Consider the following 26,698-nt stretch of genomic DNA (forward strand, 5'->3'; position numbering starts at 1 on the left):
TCGCGCGCACTCGCGGGACGCTAATATTCCCCGCGCTTATTAACCGTGTACGACTGTTGCACGTTGGACGTTCTGCCTCGCTGCAAAAGGTATTCGCGATTTAAATTCTGTTGGCTTAAAATTGTTGTTCTAATGTCTAGGTACTACCGCAGTTACACCGGGTGACAATGTTCTTATGATATTATCACCATTTAGGCTGTCCACAAAAGTGTCGTTTATTAAGCCGGAATATCAACGTACAATGAGAGGTGATAATTTAATATATTCACAAATGTGCGAGTTCATGCCGGTTCTGTCAAAGTCCTTTTGTTTACCCTTTCTCATCTTTTGTCGTCCTGCACTCAAGTACGATCGATTTGCATTTGCTCGGTTTTGTAGAACGCACGATTAATTCGTGGTGAGATTCCACACGCATTTCTTGTACATCTTATGCGCTGTAAAATTCCAAATTAAACGGGAAATATTTGCTTTTTAACGAGAAAACGCTTTCGAAACGAAATATATCGGTGTACTCGTACGAATATGGAATAAAAGGGAATGGTTTCTCATAAAACATGTTCTCACTCGGTGCATATCATATAAACAAGTTTTTATTTTTTACGTCGGTGCAAATTTTAGCGAGATATCTAAACAAGAAATAAAAACAAACAAAAAACAGTCATACTTTATGGATTATTCGTACAACTCTTTTAAAAATGAATAAAAAATGCTGAGATTCTTAGATCAAGAGACATCACGGTCGGGTGAGATAAAATGATGGGTGAATATTGCTGTATTGGTTTGATGAAAATATCATGTTACTACGATTTTGTTGAAAACCAGTAGTTATTTTGTAAGTTTTTCCGTAATTTTATAAATTTTCATAAATTCTTTTGCATTATTAAGACAACTGTTGAGAAATTCATAAAATAACTACCTACGACGTAAGAATCATACAATATTTTCTATCATTTACATCTCATAATTATGATGATCGGAATATTTTAGTCAAAATCGTTTACACAAACAAAAAAAAAAAACATAGCATGTTCAAACCAATATATTCTTTGTTTCACTTATTATTTGAAAATAAATCCTTTGTAATTTTACACCATTTTTTACTTTTGCGACCAAAATAAAATAAAAAAGTGTAACAAAACAGTTTTAAGTTTCATAATCTCATCATCTTATATCCTACTTTAAATTGGAAAATGTATTACTATTAAAAAAGTTTTGTTCAAAAAATCTCACACTTGAGTACCCCGGAATAGAGGTAGTTTTGCAAAATGTTTAACAAACTCTGCATAATAGACCGATAATATGTATTTAACGTGATAAACTCGTAAGCATCATTTATAGTACGTTACATGAAGACAATATTTAATAAAGAATTTTTTGTAAAACACCTGACAAATAATGCTATAAATGGTTTTTAGTAAAGCAATAAAAAAATATTTCAACGCAATAGGCACATGGTTACCAATTTATTTCACAGGAATAACAAATTTTGCTATTATATTCTAATTTAATATTATATTCATAGGTACCTGAAACTTTTAAAGTACATTATTACATTGCTGTATCTTCAAAAGATGAAAATTAAAATGAAGTTAAAAGGTTAAGTTAATATTAATGAAGTAAATAAATGTATAAAGTACATATTAAAATATAAAATAAGTGAATATACGTGAACAGATGAATAATTACACGTGTTCACGGATGTTTAAAACACACGGTTTTATATCTTCGAATCAATTTTTCATGTGAATGCGTAAAATAGGGAACTCTAGTTTTTACTGTAATTTTGTATCATTTCGCTCGTCACGACTGACTTTGTTCATACCGAAGCTGTGATATACACAAGCATCCAAATCACTTGTTAATTTTGTTTGTCGAAAATGAATGTATATCATACGCCATACATTATTCAACATACACGTGTGAATATGTTTGAAATTCTCATTTGGGGAATGGGACAACAGTTCGGTGATGTAATTTCAGCGATAAACCATTTCGCCGATTCACCAATCCTGTGATTCGGCAAACGGTCATGTACACAATTGTATCAAAATGAATCTTAAACCATCGAATATTGACGATTATTACAATATGATTATCATATGATTATCATTTTTTATCTCAATATTTTGTATGAAATGTGCCTTGAGTCAAATAAAGGCAAATACATTTTTCATACGATGATCTCATGTATGTTTTGGATAAAGTTAGTGCTGACGGTACTAAATGTTTTTGGTGATTCCAACATAAAGATTGGTGTTCAATTCGTTTACACACGGGTATTGATGATTTTGAGATGAAATTCTAAACAATAACAGCATTTTATCGAAATTGTTTATCGCCGAAATGTGCTAGACCTTTTCTAATGTTTGTTGTGTTCTTGCCGCAGTTATCTCGGTCACTTTGGCAAAGCTGACGAAATCCTTTTAACTTCCCGTTTGGCTGTTCGCTCTTATAATGATTTCTGAAGAAAAACAACTAGTGTATATTTTTAACACTGCAGAAACTATAACACGTTTTATTGCCAAATATAATCAATATAAGACTCATACGTAATGTAAACAGTAAATACTTATTAATACGTACTAGTATATACATACGTGCGTGTATGTGTGCGTGCGTAGGTAATCTCAGGTGTTTAATTTTCGAACCTCGCGTGTACGTATAATTGTTACCCAGACGGATATATCTGAATAAAATAATCAAAAAATAATACTAAATTATAGTATGCGTAGAATAAAAATACATCTTAATATCAAAAAAAAAAAAATTATGTTTTTTAGATGTCTTCTTCAATTCGTGAAAAATAATATACTTCTGTATAGTTTATACAGAATTATAAGTATAACTATTATTAGTGTAAATGTTTAGTATTATCAAAACAATTGCTAATATTTCAATAATCACTTAAGCTTATTGATCATATAAGTTACCAAAACTATATTTAGTGAAATACAAATAAAATATTACATGATTTGGTATTTTTATACGCAGACAAATTGTACTGAATCTAGATATAATGATTATACAATTTTTTAAACAACAAGTAATCTCTTTAATCTTTAATCTCTTTAAGTTTTGATACTTAACAGAACTACAAAGAAAGCATCAGTATTTTTATGAAAAAAAGAAAAACAGGTTAATAATATTTTATTATAATAATGTTTTTTTTTTTTTTTATTATAAAAACAAATAGTAAAAATCATCATCATAGATTCCGAATTTATGTGGTTATCTTATGCAAGACTAATCTAGAGTTTCATCGTAATATTTCAAGTACAAATGCGTGGCAATATTCGTAAACTTTAAAAAGAAAATATGAATCTGAATGGGGATCGGTTCATTTGAAGAAAACTAAAACTACATCTAAAATAAACATTTTTTTTTTTTTTTTTAATTTATTTGTAATATTTTGTTAGTTGACGATTTCGAAGAAAAATAAAAAAAAACACAATAGGGATTGGAGAAACGCCATGTACACAAACTAACCTTCCTCTCTTACTCTCTCTATTTCTTGTTGTACTGTATTTTACTGTCTAGAAAAACGTTTTTTGAAAAAAACAAACAAGTAAAAAAAACATCATTGTGATACCAATAACTTACTCGATGCTCGTAGAATAATATAAGACATTGATGTTTATTTTTATTTTTCTATTCGACGATTTCGAATCGTGCTAAGGTTCGTTTCCGAATCCCATTTTGAAATTAAACTCGTAATGTGACTGGGAAAACATAAAACGTATACACTAGGTATGTAGACGAAAATCAAGTAATAAATGGTTCGGAACCAATTTGCTAACTATTTAATCAGCAAGGCGGTTCATTACGTCCGACTATGACTGTTTAAGTGGATCTATGCAGGTGGATAGACGTGAACCGTTCCCAGGAATTCGCTCGTCCGTAAAAATTCTCAATTTAACACTATTACAAAATCGGCTAATATTGAATCATACCCGCTGTTATATAATGTATCTGCAGCGATTTTTGTTCGGTTCGATTCCTTAGCTTTGCTTGATTTTTTAACTCACACAATTGTTTTTACTTGAAGAAAATATTTTGCAGCACGTCAAGTTGCTAACTGTTATACGGCTTTGGAAGTTGGCCTGCAAAAAACCATACGCGTATTTTATTCCATTGTGTACCCACGCGAATTATAACTCTGTTAATGAGAAATACTATGAAGGATTCTTTGTAGAACTCAAAACTTAATCAAGATAAAATAACAAGTTAAATATTTTCGGGCTGCTAAATAAATTTAATACTATAAATAAAATAGTAAAATAGTTGAAAACGATATTATTTAGAAATAAAATAGATAATATTTGTTTAGTATACTTACTTGGTAATTTTTTTTTTTAAATAAACAAGTCGATATGTATATGAAACTAAGTCGATTAAGTTATTATAAGGAAAATTATATCATAAAAAAATATATATTTATATATTACTTACTACTTTGTTCTGTGATCCAGAATTGGTCCTCTATTTTTACATTATATTTTTAAATTTGAAATATTGATAGTTTTGTATTTTTTATCTATCAAACTATTTTATTGAAATCATACATAGCATATCTATTTATATTAGATTATATGTAATATGTATAAAAAAAACATTAGGTTTGAACTATCTCCATCGGCAGAGAAAATAAAATATTTTTCTAGGACTTCTAAATGTAAATTGGGTGATAAAACGTTTGAACTTTAATATCTATATTTTAATTTATACTTAATTTTGAAATTTGCAGTCAAAATGTATTGTACTTTTACATAGATATTTTAATTGTTTTAGATTTGAAAATTCAAGTTTGTTTTATAAAAAAATCATAACCGTAACTTAATCAGCAATTATATTTACGTTTCTTTATCACAATTGCTGTTCTAGTGTTAAAAACGATTCGTTGAATTATAATATTTACTATTGGTATTTAAAACGTTTAATTAAATCGTTTTAAAGGTTTATTTTGATTCAAAGTTTAAAAATAGATCATAATATTGCATGTACAAGGGGCAGTTTTCGAATAAAATTTACATAATTTTAGTATTCTCTAACTGTACGTTCACAATAAACTAGCACACACCAGTTAAAAACGTACAGCTTTGTCCAACATAAAACAATATGAAATTAGACAAAAAAATTTTTTTCCTGTTCAAACCGATTGCCAAGAGCGAACCGCGTTGGCATTATTTTCCCCCGGTGACCATATCTATTTAACGCGACTCGTACCGATCGACAAGGAGCGCTTTTGTAAATAAAATTAAAATTAAAAATTATTCAATCTCACTGAGAATTCTTTTGGAATACGGTACGCAATAGCGGTTAGTACAAATCATTGCTTTGTACCTTATACGCTCAAGGGATCGATGTAGTCCGAGAGTATTTTCGAAGAAAATATAGTATTCATATGAGTGTTCGCGGACCGGTAACGTTACGTTATCGTATTAGTTCACGGGGTACTAGAGGTTGGCGATAAGAATTTACATATTACAAGCTCGCAGGGGTCCTGGTGCCGGATAGGTAGGTGAATTGTATTATACTTACAGTGCGTATTACAGCGCACGCAAGCGGATGTATTAATATAATTCGAGTTAATTAAAAACAACCCTGCTCTTACGCATTTATTATCACGTGAATATAGCCGTCGGACCGTACACAAGGCGGTGGCATGTTTTAATTACTCGTACTTATCTCTAGATAGCATAGGAGGAGGAGTTGCTCTATTCAAGGACTGGTGAACGTAATATATACATATTACATTTAAGTAATACGTACCCTATGCAACCGACGTAATCACCAAAATGAATGTATCAGTACAAAACGTTTATTGCCAAAAACGAACGCGGCGATTGAATGCACCGTCGGCCTGGGCATCGAATCTTATGCGACCCATTCGATTCTTCGACCTGCAGATATTTGTTCGCGTGTATAATAGTTAAATATAAATTTGTGTACAAATACTACTGATAAGTACTGCTTCGAACTAGTGCCAAAAACGCGTTAAGCCGCCTATCCGGTACGAGCTATATACATTAAGTTTTAATTCTTTTCGGACGTGTTTCCGCCGCGTTTAAAGTACTTCTCTAGCTAGGTCAGTTTTTCTTTGTTTTTTTTCTCTTCTCTCTCGGTTTTTCACTTTCTCTCGTCTGGACACGATACTATACAGAATAATATTGGGTGCTTTTAAGTCTTTTTCAATGAAACGTCCACTATGATTTATTCATACTATTTACAGTCCCGTCTATGAATGTATGCGAGTACTATACGTAGTAATTATATCGAAAATAATGCATAATATGTGTGTATACATGCTCTGCTACTGCTGGTGGTTGTTGAATAATAATGATTCCACTCGTACGGTCTGATAGTACTCGTTATTTTATTTATTTATTTATAGTTAATATTTTATTATAATTTTGATAATAATTATAAATTTAATACACGCCTTAATTGATATTTTATTTTCTAACCGATATATCAACCCACCAGGCGCATACTTTATGTCGGAAAAAATATGATTCCTGATTATTATACCATTTCAATATTTTGATTATTACCTATTATTATAATATACATATTCATGTTCAAATTTTAATTCTACATTTAAATATAAATAATGATTGTATATGATCATTATCTGTACTTACTGCTTGTAAAGTCGGAATCAATACGTACGTGAACTATTTATTGTATAAAATATTTAAATGGATTTTAAAAATTTAATTTTAAATATGAAATTTGTTTAGAATGCTTTCAACTGAAAAAAATTGACATTTTAATTTATTTCAACAGTGGTTTCTCGTTTGCATTCCGTCTGACAATCGACCGCAGGTAGGTAGGTATTAGTATGCATATGGCTTATATATATTTACCGCTATTCTCGATGTTATAACAGTAAAATGAATTTTCAGACAACTGACCAACGTAAATACATACCTCAAAGGGCTTTCGGAACGTCAAAAACTTCTAACATGAACCTTTCCGTTGACGGCTTCTAAACTGATTTTCATTTAAAAAACATAATTTAATTGACGTTCGATTTTTACATCCATTATACATAAAAACAATCCACACCGGTAATAAGCGAAATAATTTAAACCGATTGAACAAATCATATGTACTACTGTAATAATTGTAAACGTAAATCGATTCTGGTTATTGCTGACTTGGACAATCTTTTCCCGTTCGATACAAGGGCAGGTTTAAGGGGGTGGCTAAAGGAACATTAGGCCCCCCATTGGGGCTGAGATAACTATTTTACAATGCAAAGTATGTTTTCAGATTAAAATATACAACAATAATGTAACTATTTAAAATTTTTCACCATTGTGAAAAAAATGACATTACTTGTGAGGGAATCAAAAACATATTCTGTAATTTAAAATTGTATATAGATTTAAAAAACAACTAACTAAATTCTTGAACCTTCATTAGCCCCTCCCTTGGTGAGTGATAAGACCCGCCCCTGGTTTGCTATAGTATTTTGAACTGATCTGGTTTTTCGAAATGTCGCCCTCACGTCCCGTTGACATTTTCGTATCTTAAGGCTTATCACGAAAATCATCGCTGTTTCGCTTTAACCTTCTGCAACTGACCATGTAGCATCATTGTACCGGGTAGATACTGCACTGCACATGTATGTATTACGCAACAATACACTGTACCTGACGACGGTTTATATAGCGTTACGTGGCGACACTATCTATTGCAGTGCGAGCTCTATGAAATATTTCTTCCCCGAGAATCCCGAAATTACAAATTCTTTAGGAAAACGAGTCAGCCAGTTGACTTATTCGCTGTAGCTTTTATATACACTGCAACAATAATATTTATTGCGTCTTTTATTAGAAACGCCCGGATAAAGGTCGTCTTGACCTCCATAACCGTTGATGGTAGACCGTTTTTGTTAATCTTTATAAATGTTTCCGCGCGCGCGTTTTTATTTACCAGACCATTTTCACCGAAAATATATATATATATATACACATATACAAAGCACTATTGAAGAATATGCTCTCGTACAAACAGAATAAACTGCTAAATACATTGCATGGTATTTATTGTGGGCGTGTGTGTATTGAACGCCTTGATATTAGGAAATAATATGTATTATCCTATCTCGCTTGGTGTACTTCCTGGCATTGAATATGCAACACGGAAGAAAGTATATTTTCTTATCAATGTTAGTTTAGACAGGTGCACGTACGCCATAATAAATGATGATGCTCTTATAATAACGTAAAAAGTATTGCTTTCGAAATATTTTCATGGCAATATCATTAAAGTGTTTCGCATAGCTTGTTTAAAGTTAAACGCATTCCTTGCATTTAATGTTTTGCATGGTTTGGTCTTAACTATATGGTATTAAATTAGATCTAATATTTGTTTAATTTAATCCATCAAATCTGACCGCGATCGAATCTTCTAAATTTAATAAATTATTAAGTTAGGTCTTAGAAAAAGGTATCAATGAACACAATTTTGACCATAGAAAGATTGCTCGGATCATCAGAATCATCAGATTAAATGATAGGAAAAGGGTTTTAGTCAGTATGTTGAGGATATCATTTTACGAATCTCTCAGCCATTTTTAATAATTATGAAAAACTGACGGACATTTATAATTAAACGACGACATTTGTGGTATACCGATTTTCGACAAAATCGAATATTTTTTTCGTCATAGCTCAAAAATAATTGTAAAAACTTGAAATTTGTACTGAATATTTTTTTTACCATTAGTCATCAATGGTATAATTTTTAAAATATTTTTATTGTTTTATTTTTTTTAACTATTAGCGTACTGCACGAATATTATCTGGATCTGCAATAAAATAAATTTTCGGAAATTTGTGATCATTGGGTGGAAGTAGAAGCAAGCTCCCAGCTAAGTGGTGCACTTGCCTCTGAATTTTAAATGTAAGCATAAGACCACGCTCAACGACTTGCTTACTCTTGAAAGAGGTAATTTAAAATGCGTTGTTATAACGACGTATATTTCGCATGAATTTTTTTGATTCCGGATGATCATCCATAAGGTGAGAGTGAAATGGTTTAGGTAGAGGAAGAATTTCTTGTAATTTTACTTTTCCTTGTAAGTAACACATGCATTTCAATTCGTCCTTGAATTTCAATACCAAGCAATGTTCACACATTACTGACATGGTACCTATTAAAACTATAAGATCGTCCTTGTAAGGAAACGAAAGATAGTAATTCGTGGCAGAATTTTCTTTGTTTATCCATGAATTAGTTACTCTCTCGGATCTGTGGCTGTTCGATTGTCCGTTTTGTTCGGTGATATTATGTGTCTAAGTGGACGATTCTCTGGCTCTCTGTATTCGATATCCATCCCGATCCTGGCTACGGTGAGCCTCACGTTCTAATGAGCATTCTCTTTCTCCCTCAGCTCAATATCTATCCCGAAGCTGACTGAGGCGAGCCTCACTTTCCATTGACGATTTTTCATCCCTTGCTAAACGTGCTCTTTTGGCATTCACTGTACTATTATAGCACTACTATAACCTATGTTCAAAAATTACAGACATGAATTTATTATTCCTATACAAAATTTACTTACTTCAGTAAATTATGGTTTTAATCTAATCTTATTATCATGGTAACACACCACACACACAAGTTAAATTAAATAATAATATAAATATAAAAATAATAATAATACAGTCTTTAGTCTTCTCTATTTTTTTATACAAAAAAAAAAAAACTTTCTCTCGAATAATTCAATAAATTAAAAAAACCTGTATTAAAATCCGTTGCGTAATTTTAAATATCTAAGCATACATAGGGACAGACGCGGGAAGCGACTTTTTTTTTTTTTTTTAAATGTTAATTTGAAAAGATGTTCAGAAAATTGAGTTCAACATTCTTACTACTTACTTCTTATTGAAAAACACTAAGTTTTATCTAAGAAAAAAAGACGGTAAGATGGTTTGAGTATTTAGTAAGACTCGACTGAAATCAAGAAAATCCATAACATTCAACTAGTTAAAAATGCATATTGTTTTTAATTTTTAAACTTTATGCTTAAAAATTAGATATCAGATTTTTTATTAAAGTTTCTTTGTAGCAAAAAAAAGTGCATAAATATTTTATAACTATTTCGAAATCAGATATTTCAAAAATTTTCCATTCAATTACATTAGTTATTTATTTAAAGTAATTTCATAGTTTCGAAATATTTTTGTTAAAGTTAGAACATAATTTAGCTCTGCTACTTTATCAACTATATTTAAAATATAAACTGATCCACGCGACCTCTTTAGAATAATATTTTTTTTTTATTTTTTTTGGGAAGCAATGTTATATAGGTAATCTAATAACCGTACAATATTAATATATATAACACCACAGCGCCATTTACTGTAAAATAGTATAATATATTTGAACAAAAGATATTCTGTTCCTCAAGTGAAATGACCTATTTATTTACGATCTAAATTTTGTCTGTACATAAAATAAAACTTAACTCAAAAATTCTCCTAATGCTTGTTAGGTAACACGTTGCATTATATGAGCGTATACACCATGTATCTACAATGAGACACGCCAGCTTTTACGTGCATTAGTTTTGTCACGTGCTGTTGCAATAAAATATGTGCGTTTTTTTTTTTTAACACATGTCACCGATACTTAACTGTTTTTAGAATAAATACTTTGGTCACAACAAAGCGTCAGAAATGTATCTTCTTAGTGTCTTCGGATGTACAATTAAACAAGTGTTTAGATGTATATAAGAGTACAATATTATGATAATTGTCTAACACGTATAAAATATTATCGTATATAAATCGTATAAAATTAATATTGTATTAATGTAGTAAATAAATACGAAGCGTTGTTACAAAGATTCTAAGACGATTAGTGATATTTTATGTTAATGTATTCAGTTAAAGTCAAAAACACTACAAATTAAAATGGAATAGCGTTTGACGAAATCATACTATAGTGTTTTAACCACTAAAAAAGTCTTGAGTCTAAGAGTTAAGATTTAATAGAAAATGTGTTAAAAAAATATTGAAGTTTTTGTGAAGTATTTACATATACAGTAGAGCCTCGATAGTCCGGAAGAATTCAGACCGAGCATCGTCCGGATTACCGATTTTTCCGGATTACCGGAGGTTTCTTAAGATTACCTATTCAAATGACTAAGATTGTATTTTTAATTTTACCATCTTTATAATTATTGCATATTAAATTATAAGAATAATAAACAAATTAAATGCCATGGTAAGCCCATTCCTGTGCTTGAGAATCAGACATTTTATTCGTACATGTTTCCTGTATCTGGTTCATGAGTGTAGAAATTTGAATGCCATTAATTTCAACAACTTCGTCGATTTTATTTTCTGTTTGGAAAGGAAGCAAGTGTTTCCACGATTTCTTTATGAGCATTTGCGGAACCAATTTCCAACAATTTGCAAGACTAAAAACTGCGTCTTTTAAATTTATGGCCTTTAGAGCATCAATAAGATTTTTACCATGCACCGGATCAGCAAGAACATTGACTAAGAGAGACTTACGATAGTTTAATTTAATATTCTGAATTACATTTTGATCCATCGGTTGAATAAGCGCTGTAGTATTAGGGGGTAAAAACATTGCTAAAATGTTGCAATCATCACTACGTAATTCTTCTGCTGATGGATGTCCAGGGAAATTATCCAACAATAATAAAGCTTTTGGAGGTAAATTTACATTTAAAAGGTGCTCACGAACTACAGGAACAAATCGTTTTTGAAACCAGTCTAAAAATAAAACACGAGTGGCCTAAGCATTTTTTTGTCCACGATAGTAAACGGGAAGGTTAACTGATTTAAACGCACGTGATTTTTATGCAGTCCCAATGACGAGTAAAGGCAATTTATGTGTTCCACTTGCATTAGCACAAGGCATGAATGTTATTCTAGCTTTAATCATTTTTCTTCCAGGGGCGTTTTTCTCATGACTTGATGTCAATTTATGCTCTGGTAACATTCGCCAGAATAAACCGGATTCATCAGCGTTATAAATTTGTTCTAGGTCCAAATTGTTTTCATTTATGACTCGCTGTAACTCATTTCGAAATGGTTCGATTGATGCTTCGTCACATAAAAGTTTCTCACCCGTTATTTTAAGGCGCCTAATACCATGACGATGTTTAAAATTGTCTAGCCAACCTCTACTAGCAGTGAAACCATCTTCCTGCTTTATTATTTCACGGTAAAATAAACGTGCTTTTTCGCAAATTATTTCACCACTCATCGGAATATGTCGTCTCCGCTGTTGCATAAACCATATAAATAAAGAATTTTCGAGAACAAGATTTTCCGGTTCTTTTAAAGTTTTACGTGTGTCTGGACAATGTTCAGTTGTGCTGACAAACTTCATAATTTTCTCTTTATTTTTTTTTTATGTCACCAACAGAGTCGATTTACCTATTCCGTACTTCTTAGCAATCATACCATAGTTCTGGCCATTTTCCATTAGCTTAATTATTTCAATTTTTTGATCTAAAGTCAAAGTTACGTGTTTACGAGGATGTATTTATGAATTATTAGTCGTTCTATATAAATAGTTATTTTTAAACCTCATTCTAATGCATAGCACTGTATGTTGATAACGCAAAGAAAAACAAAATGAGAAGTAAAATCGGTGGATTATTTATCTAAATAAAAGGTTTATGGGTGGTGACCAGTGACTGTACCAATCATTTATAATAATAATATGTAACATGTATATTGTATATATATATATATATATGGATATCAGATATTCAGTGTATTATCAAAATCATTGACGGCTGTTGTCGAGTTTTTAGAATGCATTTATTTATATTGAACTCAACATGTATATAGACTTAAACACTCACATGCATAATTTCAAAACACTTTCTTTGTTTATCTGATATCCTGTACTGTAATCGTGGACTCGCACAGATACGAATAACGTGAAACAAACTCATTAAGGACGAAACCGTAATATTTATATTTTTCATATTATTGCACCGAAAGCGACATCTATCAATACCAACCAATATCCGTCAGTTTTACGGCAAATGTAACGTTCGAATTTAGTCGAAGAAAGATTTTGGTTTGCTGACCTCCGAGCGACTGCGAGTCGAGCGGCCACGTAAATATTATCATTAATCACCAAGCTCAATCGGGTGTAGATTCGGTTGTTTATGGTATTTAACATTTTTACCGTGGTATAATAGTACTGAAAGTAAATGTGGAACTTCCGGCAGATAACTGCCAGGGACCTCAGCGCATAACGACTGCATCTGGCTACACAAATAAAAAAATACGTATTATTTGTATTGTTTAGAGCGACTTGACGCCATTCGACCGACAACGACGTGCTCGTGAAAGGCTAATAAATGCACGTTGTAACATTTAGTAGTAATTTAATGTCGGTGGATGGGAAAGTCGATGGAAACGGATAAATGAATACCATAAAATTGAAAGAGAAGAAAACATTAGTGATTTTTCAGTAGAACGAACGAAAAACCATTTTTTAGTAAGATGTGGAAAAAAAAATTAGCTTTTCCTTCGCAAATTAATGTCTCCCTCATTATTGTTCTTTTGTGTTTGCATATACATACACACGCAAATAGATTTAATGATCGTTTAATTATCGTTTACAGAATGAACGGTAGCAGTGGCAGCGTTGGCAGCGGAAGGCAAAGAAGGAGACAGAAAAAGGAGAAAACGTAGTGGCCGAGTAGTCAGTGGCGGCGGTGGTGATGGTGGTGGTGACGATAACGTCATGATTGATGGACTCGTGAACGCGTGGAGATACAAACGTTAAAAAATAGAAGGAAAGGAAGGAAACGCCGGAAGAATACAAAAAGAAAAAAAAGCCGGTCCGAGGGAAAAGGATCGAGATCGCCGAGGATCCGGTCGTCCTGCGACGCAGCGAACGCGTGACGTAACGTAACAGACGTCGTTCTCCGATCGACTTCGACCACGGTCGATCGAGAATGGCCAACGGAAGCGGCGGCGGCGGTGGCGGCATCGTAGGCGGAGGTGGAGGCGGAGGCGGTGGCGGGTACGAGGCGCTGCAGAACGTCGCGCCCAACGTGTTCCCGCCCATATACATACCGGCCGGCGGAGGGAACGGGACGCGCGAGTCCAACTTCACCGCGGAGGCCATCGAGCGCGAGTACGTGGAGGACTACGTGTTCCAGGCCGCGTTCTCGTTCGTCTACCTGCTCATATTCACGCTGGGCGTGTTCGGCAACGTGCTCGTCGTCTACGTGGTATGGGCCAACAAGCACATGCGCACCGTCACCAACATATTCATCGTCAACCTGGCCGTGTCCGACATCATGCTCTGCGGCCTGGCCGTGCCGTTCACGCCTCTCTACACGTTCACCGGTAACGTTCGCCGTTTGATTATCCCACCACCGTCTTAAGGTGCCCGTGACGGTCAGTCGTGAACGTCAATGTTTTATGACCGTCCATGTCGACGAACGTCAATCTTTTTCCGTGACTTTCAAACGTGTTTGATTTTTCTCCATCAATCGGAGTGATTGGCAATCATTAAAGACCGTGCGCGGTAACACTTGATAAGCGTTGCCGTTCAAAATATCATAATATTATTATCAAACCTGTACTCATAAAAATAGTATTTTCTATCTCGATTTTCGATTTTTAGGTATATATATATACTATACATATGATTATATTATAAATAGAACACAGTCATACGCTATGATATGTATAAGTCTAGAAATTATAATAAACCTTCGGCGGTTAAAAAATTATGAAAAATTATCAAACGGTTGCCATTCATGACTGACCGTATTTGAGTCCCTTTAGCTTTAAACGCACGTTGATCGGAAATCGGTCGTCGTAAATGTGACGGTAACTGCAGGAATCTTAAGTGTACAACAGCCGAGTAGATTTTTTTCAAAAACACTCGGTCGAATGAAAATAACGTTTTCTGTTCAGTACACGGACAACACTAGTTATATCGTCGAGGACTGTGTAGGACTAATATTCACACAGTTCAAAACGAATGATTTTTTTTTTTCGACCGTTGGTGATCGTAGAGCTGTCCAAACGTTCGGCACATGTAATCAAGGACTGAGACCTTAATGATTTTAACGGATTAGGTAAGGGTTCGGGTTTTTAAAATATTTTTTTAGGGGTTTAGATTAATTTTGGGATTTTAAGAGTTTTAAAATTTAGGTTTCGGTTTCAACCAGTTTCTAACCTTTATTTTTGTACATTATTTTTTTCAAACTAGAAATTTGAATACAAGAATATATATTGTATACTATTGTTTAGTATTTGCAGTATGTTACACTTATTTAGATACAAAATACTAAGAAAGTTTATGTTGAAACCCCATGAGAACCTGTTTTATTATTAAAAATTATTACACATTTTACACTTTTACAGTTAATAATAATTTATGGTTGCATTTTAACAAAATCCTTCAATTAGTATAATTAACAAATACTGCTAAAATACTAGTTTCAATTTATAAAAAAATAGTACAAGTTTCAATGATATCAGTTTTGCTTTGGTATAGGCTTCAGTACGAATTTCCTTTTATATGGCTAATGATTCTGCATGTACATACTTCCTATGAATTTTGAATATTTATTTATAAAACATTTTCAGAAATTGATGTAAAACATTTTCTTACTTTTTAGTATTTGAATAGTGCTTTGATAATAGATGTGTTAATCTGGGAAGATTTTTTTATTTCTGTATCCTTAACCAACATCTCTTCATATATATATCCTGGTGGAAACTCAGATGCCTTTTCAAATTTATTTCATGATTTCCCTTTTAAAATTATAGGTACATATTTATAAATATTTATATATATCCGATTACCTAGCTATATCAATTAGATTTTCGAAATATAAATATTTAAGGAATACAATATACATACTAAATTATTCAAAATAAATATTATTTAAACTTTTCATAAGTAATCTGCTACAAAGCTACACGTACAGATGAAGAGCAATTATTGGTGAAATCATAGGTACTATTTTTTTATTTTGTAGAATATCACATAATATTCACATTGGGTATTTTTAACATAATAGCGAGTAGGACCTGAATAAATTACTCAAGACTGCACTATTATAATTGATAGTATAGGTATTAACTATAAACTATAAAGATAATGTCGTCTTGTCTATTTACTTGTTACATTTCTTTCGATTTCAATAGGAACTTGAAAAAAGTAAAAACCCTTAAAAAAAAAACCTGTATTCTTTTGGTATTTTTTATAGGTTTCGGTATTGGTGAAGGTCTATTAAAAATATAAAATGCAAAAATATAAAAACGGTTATTTTCGGTTCTTTAATTTGCACTTGATTTTAGGTTCCCTAACCGATTCTTTTCGGTCCGGTCTCAGTCCCTGCATGTAATCCGAAATGGTCGTCGAGCACAACCGGTCGTTCATAGACTGCCCTACGAGGACTTCCTTTCCAATTGCACACTGTTGTTCAGCGAAATTTCATCATGGTTCTATAATGTTCGAGTTTCGGTAGATTACACATTCACAACGTTTAATGATTTCATGACGAAAATCCAAATCGTTATAATTGCTTTTATGTGCTCCATTGGTCGGGATTATATTTGGAGCCAAACGTATACATATTGTAATCAAACTTCACTATATAATACTATATATTATTTATGATCTAGCATATGAATCTTAATTGGTTCTCATATGATATTTATGAGACTCAGTGCACCACTGGTGTTAGAAAATATCTATGGCGTCTGAAATTGATAATATGACATTAATTATTAGACAATGCCTGGGGGACCATCATAAATTGTAAATTATTTTTGAATGATTTAAACGTCCAACTTATTTTTCTTTCATGGACCTAGAATCACCTGAAAACCGTTCTTCTTGTTTTGCTATATTCTCTCCCTTCACATACCCGTGATTGTACCGTTCGCTGATTTTTCAAGGCGCAGAAGAGTAGTAATAAGTATGAGCTATTTACTTCTTTCTAGATGCGAATTTCAAGCACTAGGCATGTTTCACAATAAAATTAAAAAACAAATATAGGATAATTCTAGTGAAGTGAGCAATTTTAATAGTTTTATGACATTGTTTTTTTTTTTTTTTATACTTCTGCGTTTCAGTACAATTTTTCCTAAAGTTTTATATAATGACTTTTTAGATCATAAATCGAACGCGGATTCTCTAGATAATTCGTTTTCCGATTCTCTCATACAATTTTCTTAAACAGAAAGAAAACTTTTAACATTTTTTTTTCTTTCAAGGCAGCGGCTGTGTTTTTTTTTATATTCTATTGATAAAATAAGCCTAATTTCAGTTTAAAAACGGAAATACAATGTTAGATAGTCTATGTCATTAATACTGCTCAAATGCCGGAGATTTGACTTATTTAACCTATATTCACAAGTTAAAAGTTAGTTTAAACCTTAAATTAATTATGTTTTTTTTCATAAATTGTAAAAAAATATTAATTCTTTACATATTTTATAAAATATCTAATTATATTTAGTGTGAAATCTTATAATTATTGGGCTACTAATTTATAAACAATTAATTTTTCATACTTTCATAAAATTAATAAATATAAATGAATGTCAAAAAAAAAAATAAATATCAACTCTGAATAAGTTATATAAATAAAATATGATGATAATCCATAGTTTATTTATTGCGAAATAAATCTAATCCATCCGTGGACAATCAATGAAAAAATTATTATTTTATAATACTTGTATAATAATGTCTATACACGTATACACGTTGATTAATTTATTTAATATATAGGTATATGAGTGTGAGTTAAGGATAGCTATTGCATATATGGGGGTGTGTGGAAATCGTTAGAAATGTGGTAGAATGTGTAAAGTGGAAGAACACTAAATCAATGTTTATTGGCGAAAAACGAGGACATTTTTATATAACGAGGAAAGAGATACAGCTTATGTGATTGTATATAGTAATAATTACTATAATATATTTGTAGAAAAAATCATTCAGGCTCCCGACCATTAAATGCACTTCGTCAGGATATTAAAAATATAAATAATATGGTTTAGGGGATTACTCGTATACTCTTATTAACTTTTGACGAAATTAAACAACAGAAGTCTAATGTTGAATCCTCGATTCTCTTCCTTTCTTGATATAACAATTTCAATAATACATCGACAATATTGATCCGATTATTATACCTACTTTCGCGTCATGTTTGAAAAACTTATCACTATACTGCCGACCTGCAAACATTATATAATATTCGACTCTTTTTTTCAGTTTGACCGTATTTGAATACGCATATTTTTTGTGTAAAGTACGTATAGCGTAATCCTGGTGACATGCATGTTAATATATAACATCATACACGTAGTGGAATTCGTCAAAATGCTACACACGACTGCACTATGCTGTCCCTACTGCAAAAATAATTTGAAGTGTTATGGTAAAATTATTTCAGATAAATTAAAAGTTCTTCAATAGTTATTTCATAATAATAATTATTATTATTATAAGTATATATAATAGTCGTTACTTCTTACAAAAAAAATGAACCGATTTGCTCTGTTGCAAAACGTTTAAATTTTAATATACAACTATGCTTATTGTATAATAGTAATAAAATGTATGGAGATTTTAACGCGTCAATCTACATTTGTAAAATTTTTAAACGCTTTACACAAAATTCGTACTTTTATTACAGATATTTTCATTTTTTTATCTTGTCGTAACATATAGGACAGCATTAATATCTACACTAAATTATTATTATAATAATATAATAACGTCTTATATGCATACTGTGATAATGTAACTATCCATCTTTTTTAATTGCACATGTGCCTGTCAGTTGGCGATATTTACATCATAATATGATCCATTCTGATATTATTTTGATTAGCTTTTTCTTCGTACCCTCGACTTTCTTGATAAAGTTTTCAAAACATATGTGTGCAACTATTATCAAAGTAAAAATATTTTGTGATAAATTCATAATCCGACATTGAGCTCGTAATGCAATTAGAACAACACAACTACTACGTTGAATTTGAAAAACTAAAGTATTTCAACAGCAACATAATTAATACATAAGTATACGCCGAAAATTTGTATAAAATAAAGTCATAATAAATAGATATAATCGTTGTAGTATGTATGCTACTAAAACGAGTATAAACATTGTTCACAAGAGTTTAAATATATTTTATGTGAACTTCTGTTAACCATTTTAATGTAAAAACCATCCCGGTCTAGAATTATAATTCAGTATTATATGTTTAAAATCGCTAATTCATTATAACATCGACCTATTCTATTTGAAATTTTATTAATGAATGTATTTGCAATATTAATTTTACAACAGTAATGTTTGGTTACAGCGTATAATTTACAATTGCGATTAAAATCGTAACAAGTATGATACACTCAGTTTTACATTCCAAATTCTTGTCGTATTAAAACTTAATAACAATCCTATATCGCAAATCGCATATGATATTATATTTATCACTATGTATTAAGATGAATTAATTATTAAATCATATAGTACAGAAATCTGAATTTCAAATCAATCAATAAATAAATAAATATAATATTAAAAATTTGTTATTTTTAATTTTGTATAAACATGAAAATATTTATTGAATGCTTTAAAAATTGTAAAATCTTTCAATTAATACTTTAATTATACGGAATATTTTAGTTTTACAAAACTTTTCAAGTCACACTAATATTAATGTCTACAAAATATATTTAAATTTAATAAATTGTATTTTTATAAATTTATCTGAATACAAAATATAAAATAAAAGTATTCTATTAACATATATATATATATATACTAGCTCATTCGACAAACGTTATTTTGTTATATAAATTATTTCTAAATTTTGCTAGAAAAAAATTACTAATTTAATATAGGTGTGTAAGGATGTGGTTATATAAGTGAAAGAGATATAGAGTGCTGTGAACGGTGACTAAATATTAAAACGAAAAAACGTCAACCATTTATTTTTTTAATAATTTGTTAAAATTGATATTCAATATCAATATCAATCCCTTAATGCAACAGAGTGTACAATATTTATTGCTATCCCATCTTTCACCAACACAAACAAACTGGATGGTTCGAAAGCATGCCACGTATAATTGTCCATGTGAAAAACATGATGTGCTCAAATCTAAGCCACAGACAGACATCATTTGGCCTCGAGACTTATTGATAGTCATTGAAAATGCCAATCTAATTGGAAATTGAAGGCGTTTAAATTGTATTGGCATATCTGTGGGTAAAATAGAGATTCGCGGTAATAATCTATTTTCACCTCGGAATTTGCCATTTAAAACGATAGCTTCGATAATATTTTTCATTAATTTTTTAATGACTAATCGCGTGCCGTTGCATAACCGTAGTGGGTTCAAATTACGAAGAAAAATAACCGGAGATAATAACTTTCAGTTGTAAATTATGCGGTGGCATGTCTGGTAAATCCAATGATTTTAAAAACTCTGTTGGATAATTTATAGCTTCAGTAGTATCGCAAACTGTATCAATAGATTAGTATGACACCAAGTCTCCTGATAACAAATGTTGTATCTTGAGATTCAATTCTTAGACGTCCACATTTTTTGCTGTTATAATTGCTCTTTCTGCCAGCCACTCATGATTTGTGTATTGTCTGAGTACCTTGGAAAATATCTGGTCAAAGAGAGCATCTTGCGAATCAATGTTTGTGTAGAAATCGGTCGGTAATTTTATGTATCCCGTTTCATCTGTAGTAGTTTTCTCATCACCAATATCTAACAATTGTTTTGAGAATCTTCCGGACGCAGCTTTTTTTAATTGAATCACAGGTATCGAAATAGTTCACTCTCTATCTTTACATACATGTCGACCATGAATTGTGGACAAAGCTGACGACATCATAGAATAACGTTGTCCTGATCACATCTAATAATCAACCGATATGCATAATAATCCTTCGAACTAACATTCTTGTTTGTTTTTTCATCTGTCGCGGGTTCTTGTTGTTTAATATTTATGTAATACCCATCATTTAATACCAAAAATAAAATTAAAAGCTTTTAAAAATTTTTAAAAAATTTTTAATAGTATCATTTAATACCTTATTCATTTTCGCAGTTATCGACCAGGTCAAAAATTATTAAACTAAACTACGATTTATTAAAAAATAGCACTTAGAAGTATAAAAAAAAAAGTAAAAACCTACTCGTAGACCTACCAAATTTATTCAAAAAATTGCATTAAAATAGGTTAAACCGTTTTGGAGGAGTATGGTCACAAACACTGTGACACGAGATTTTTAAATATATAAATAGATATACAAGTATATATTAAAAAATAAAGTATTTTTTTTAATATAAAAATATATTGTGAAATTATCAAAAATGAGAACATAGATAACATGAGGATGGAACTAAATAATAAGTTTTATCCTCTTTTTTTTATATATATTTGCTTGAATTTAATACAATGAATATTAGACATCATTGAAAAAAATCGTATGTGAACTCTAAATTTCTCACGTTATACATTTTCTATAAACATAATTTCAAATAATTCTAACCTGGATTAATTAAATAAAATCAGTGATTAAAATAATTTGTTAAATAAAATTATTTTATTAATGTTATAGGTAGTATCCTTATCTTATTAAACTTCTTATTGTTCATTTATGAGTTTATGATACACCTTAACAAAATTTGACGTTGTCTCAAAGACCCAAATCAAAAAAAATACATTTTTCATAATTTACGAAAACTATACTATTTTATGTCAATAAGAGAAATAATTAAATATTTGTGCAGGAGACTAGTGAAATGTTATAAAGTTATAAATTATTACAGTTAAAAATAGTAATATAATTTCAGAATAATAAATATCCATAGCCCTGTATTTAAAGTCCAGAATAAGTAATAAAACTGAAATAGAACAGTATAATCAATGAACATATTTTTGTGTCATAATTTATTTTTATTAAAGTAGTAAACTCCTTTTTATCATCTAAACAAATTTATCAAATATTATAAAGTATTGCATTATATATAGTAATAAAATTTACATTATTTTTGTACACGTATTATATAATTAAAATATATAACTCATATGAATACTTTTTAAGATTTTTCAACCTTTATCACGATAATATCTAAATATCTCTTCTTCTAGATTAAATTAAAATATTATATTTGTAAAAGCATATTTAAGGAAATTGTATGTTCCAATATACGAGTAAAGGGTATCTAAATTAAATTTCAAATCGGAACATTATGAAAAACATCGATTATGTTTGTAACAGATGTGTCGTAAAAATGTTAATATTTTTTATATGGTTTTGTGACGTAAGCATATTGGATGTTTTCTGAAAACTACCAGAAAATTTAAAATATGCAAATTTTCATTTAGCATCCTCTTACAGCTCTCTTACCCTTTATAGCTTAAATTATCTCGTATTTTCGAGAGGTATCTTTTTTTAAATTTGCCGCTTGAAACACACTGAAAAATAAAAAATAATAAACAATTAAATATATGAATATGAAAAATTAAATTTTCAAGTAACAATTATTCGTAAATTAAATTTTAATAAAACTCTCGGAGTTCCAAAAAGTAAGTCATGATATAAAATAATTTATGTTTAAATAAAATGTAATATAGGCAAATAAATATGGAAATATGAAATATATATTATGCACATAATATATAGGCTCAATTATAACATAATAAAACCAAATTTTTTAGTCTAAAATTTTAATTTTTTCTACAAATCGCATAATTCGTTGTTTTTCAGTTGAGCTATTTTTTTTTCTGTGAAAATTAATTTAATTAATTTTAATCGATCAAAAGTATTCTTACTGTCCCTTTAACATGTATTTAATAATCGATACTCGTTGCCTACTACGAGCCAATGCACGTGGTTCGAATTAATATAGCCCGTAAGAAAGTATTAAAAGCACAAAATATGTAATTATGTGTTTGGCAATCAAACGTAACCCCGTCAAAGGGTTTACACATAGTTTTCAAAAAGATTCACCCGTGGCAGTTGTTCAAACGACGATTAACAACAATAGGTGTATGTTTTTGCTTACGCTATACATAAATGACATGGTTTTTCATTTTCAACTTCTAACGATCGTAATAATACGCTTATATTTATCGTTTAGACGTTTATCAAGATTTTAGATAGTGTACCATTACCACGTTTCAGCCGAGAAGAAAATCGAATGCATAAAAGCGTCTCTGTTATATCTGTACACTCGCACGTTCTATAAACGATGCATAAGTGTGCGCGTAAAGTGTTGTAATAGCCGCAGGCGTGCTTTATACGTAATAGCACGACAAAAAATAACTAGAGTTAGTTAGTTTCGTCCGGTCGGTCGAAAAAAGTTTACCCGGCAAACATTGCGGGCTAACTGCGAGGGGTGCACGGATGTGCTACTCTGCCTATTTTGTCGATCGAATTCGGTTTTTCCTCTGTCGCGACCCGAACCCTCTACTCCAAAAAAAACTATGAGTCCACGAGTTTTCCCCGAAGAACGGTACACGTAAAAAACTACCGTACATCACGTGCATGTGATCTGTGTACAAAACACGGGACTCGTACCAAAACCAACGGGAAAACGTTGGTAAACGTAAAATAATAATAATTATTCTACCCAGTGATGTGTTGAAGGGTGTACGGGGGTATATTTACCCAATACGCTATTTTTATCCATGCCGTATAGTTTGTAATTTAACAAATAAAAAATAATACAACTTGTGTTCATATTTATGACGTGATTCGGTATCGGATGTATTATTATTATTTTCTTTTTTTTTTTTTTTAATGAAAAATTAAAATTTATTATTATTTGACAACAAGTTTTTGTTATCAAACAGTCACTATTATGGATGTGTAGTTCATGAGTGAGTTTTTTTGGTTCATACCATATAATAGTTATTACTAGGGATCGGATTTATATGCAAATGCATATATGTATTGGAATAAGCTTTTTGAAATCTGATGAGCATTGTCCCCGATTTAGATCTTTCTTATTAAAATAAAACTAATTTTATTTTGCATATTTTGCATATTTCAACGTTTTTACCTATTTAATGCATATTTAATGCATATTTATAGTTTTATAATACATATTATTATTTATAACACATATATTCGTTTTCGTCGTATTTTCACGATCACTGCCACATAATATCGATAAAATTGCGACCGGTGTTTATTTCCAAAGATAAGATTACATACTCATATCATCCAATGCAATAAGGTAAAATATGAATTCAATTTTTGTTTTCACTTTTTATTAATGTGGGTAATTATACTTTATAGATTGAAGATAAAGAATGTTAAATGGCGATAAAGACGACAAAATATTTTAAAAGCTTTTTTATACTTTTTTTAATACCGTATTAATTAATGATTATTTTTATATTTATAATACATTTCACATATTTGTACATAATTTTAAACAACATTTTAAGTGAATATTTAAGTACATATTTAAAAATAAATACATATTTTATAGCATATTACAGCATTTTTAGAAGCATATTTTGAGGATTTTTTGTGCATATAAATCCGGTTCTTAGTTATTACATAAAAAACCACGTTTTGAAGATTTAAATATTTTAAATATTCACATTTCTATGTATGTATTAATGTTTTTCACGCGAAAAACGCAGTGACTTAAGCGTGCCCTGGCGTATACTCATGTAGGGCTCGACGTTTTCTTACCCTTATGCTACCTGAGCATACCGATTACAATCGTTTGATAATATATTTTATTTTTGAGCCTTTAATCTTAAGTCGTTATTAATTTATCAGTGAATAACTGTTTCATTTTCTACGTTTGGCACTGTAAGAAACCTTTTTCCAATATCAGTCACAACAGGTGTTTTATTGTACATGCATGTGTGAACATTTTGACACTTGTGCGGTCAACTGATTTTATTTTGCACGTTACATTGATATTTTAATTTTACGAGAATAACTATGAGTGCCTAGAAGGTTACCGAAATCATAACGAAGGGCAGATTTTGCGTGTGATGATAGAGGAATTCTTTAAATTTCCCTAGCCGATAACGTTTTTCTCGCATTTCATCATAAGTTCTGCATGGTGTAAACCGCAGTAAACTCGTGTATACAACTGCTGTCGACCAGCAACTCGTCTGCAAGTTCTTAGAGGCCTTCCGGTTGGTGTACGCCTATTAGCCGTATAGGACTAGGGACTTGTTAAAACGTGTTGATCCAATTGTACACACGTATACGTATAACAATGGAATGGTCTACGTCATATGCGGATACCATTACGATTCGTAATTTACGGACAGTGCGATTTTAACAAAAGGTTGTCCGTGTGCGACCTAAAATTAACTTCCACTATTAGTGGACCGCGTTCGATGAATACATCTGATTCATCTATGTCACACACGTGCTCTCTCCGAAATCAATTAATTTGTTCAGAACGTTACTTCCGATAGGGACACCAATTGCATCAACTCGGAGTTATAATATCGCCATTGATTATGCGTAGTCTCTGTGTATATTATATGTACCATATATAATCAATGATATCATGTTCACGGAAATAATTAATAAACAGCTCTTCGGACTAATAACTTCCCTTCGCAGGCCCAATTTTATGGAAAAAGTCCGGTATTTTAATTATTCCTTGTAAAAAAAATAATAAAATCACCATATTTCACTCCGTGGTAATTATACGTGATTTACAAGGAAAGTACTATTTCGATTTTCCAGTCCACCCTTCTATTCAAATCAATATTAATTTAGGTACTGTAGTTTTCTAGAATTTTATCACTACAATTTTCAATTATGTACATTATTTGCACAATTTTACCGCACATTTAATTGTTTTTCAATCCAAAAAAAAAAACGTTTCATAATTTTTGAGCCAGAATAAACCTTTAAACTTTATCGAACCTAGTGTATGGATGATATTTCATCAATTATACTTATTCTTATCAACCTTTTTTTTTATAGTAAATTTTCATTTTTCCAATTTTCGTGCTTTACCTGTGTTGATTTACGATTGGATTGCATGCAAAACACCGATTTCTATGGTGCGATTTAGTATTATTATACTATACTATAATACGCAGCATATAAAAATATTTTTTTATAAAAGTGTGCGTGCAGTGGCACTATGCATTACGTCTTGACAACAGGAAAATTATATCACTATAACATTTTAAACAGCATATAGCTCTAATGCCGGGTCCATTTAGAATCCACTTTTGTGTAGTTCTTTTTTAACACCTGTCTGTGTTTTGAAAGTTACTCTTGTGTTATATTTAATTTTTCACCAAGTATGGACCCGACAAAAACGATCTAGGACAAATGGACATAAAAAAAAATATATATATATAAATCAGTAAATAAAATAAATAAGTTATTTATACTTATTATAATATGTAAATTTTAATGTCAAAAAATATTCATTCAAAAAAACTTCACCATCGCGATTTGAATTAATTAATGACATCTTACTTGTATACTTGAATGCAATTTCTACACGACTAACACGATTATAGATGAGTATTATTGTGCTTCGTGTATCACCATTTTTCGATAAAGTGTGATAATAATTACATTATTACAAGTTGTAAAAACCAATAAGTTATATTAAGTTATAATATATATTGATATAAAAAGTACCTATTGCCAAAACGATA

At 30.7% G+C, this 26,698-nt stretch overlaps 2 protein-coding genes across 4 annotated transcripts in view; one reads left to right on the forward strand and one right to left on the reverse strand.

The window, feature by feature from the left end:
• The window catches only part of LOC112680308 (neuropeptide Y receptor type 2-like), a 217,761-nt gene that overhangs the window by 57,581 nt on the left and 133,482 nt on the right, over positions 1 to 26,698 (forward strand). For all 3 annotated transcript variants that reach the window (XM_025550380.1, XM_025550371.1, XM_025550363.1), the window contains one exon: positions 13,637 to 14,369. In XM_025550380.1, coding sequence (XP_025406165.1) covers positions 13,973 to 14,369 — 397 coding nt within the window. In that variant the 5' untranslated portion in view covers positions 13,637 to 13,972. The remainder of the gene's footprint in view (positions 1 to 13,636; positions 14,370 to 26,698) is intronic.
• LOC112680505 (jerky protein homolog-like) lies at positions 11,230 to 12,381 on the reverse strand. The gene is made up of 2 exons (XM_025550609.1): positions 11,863 to 12,381; positions 11,230 to 11,781 (listed from the first exon to the last, which is right to left on the reverse strand). Exons 1-2 carry the CDS (start codon positions 12,379 to 12,381, stop codon positions 11,230 to 11,232), a joined length of 1,071 nt encoding a protein of 356 aa, XP_025406394.1.

The sequence above is a fragment of the Sipha flava genome, unplaced genomic scaffold (genome assembly GCF_003268045.1).
Source record: "Sipha flava isolate LNK unplaced genomic scaffold, YSA_version1 101_pilon_pilon, whole genome shotgun sequence".
Classification (NCBI taxonomy): Eukaryota; Metazoa; Arthropoda; class Insecta; order Hemiptera; family Aphididae; genus Sipha; species Sipha flava.

What these genes read in the sequence shown, in the direction of transcription:
- LOC112680505 (XM_025550609.1), bottom strand. Translation starts at nt 12,381, where the DNA reads ATGAAGTTTGTCAGCACAACTGAACATTGTCCAGACACACGTAAAACT. An exon ending in CACATAAATTGCCTTTACTC is followed by an intron (nt 11,782 to 11,862) that starts GTCATTGGGACT and finishes AAAAATGCTTAG; the next exon opens with GCCACTCGTGTTTTATTTTT.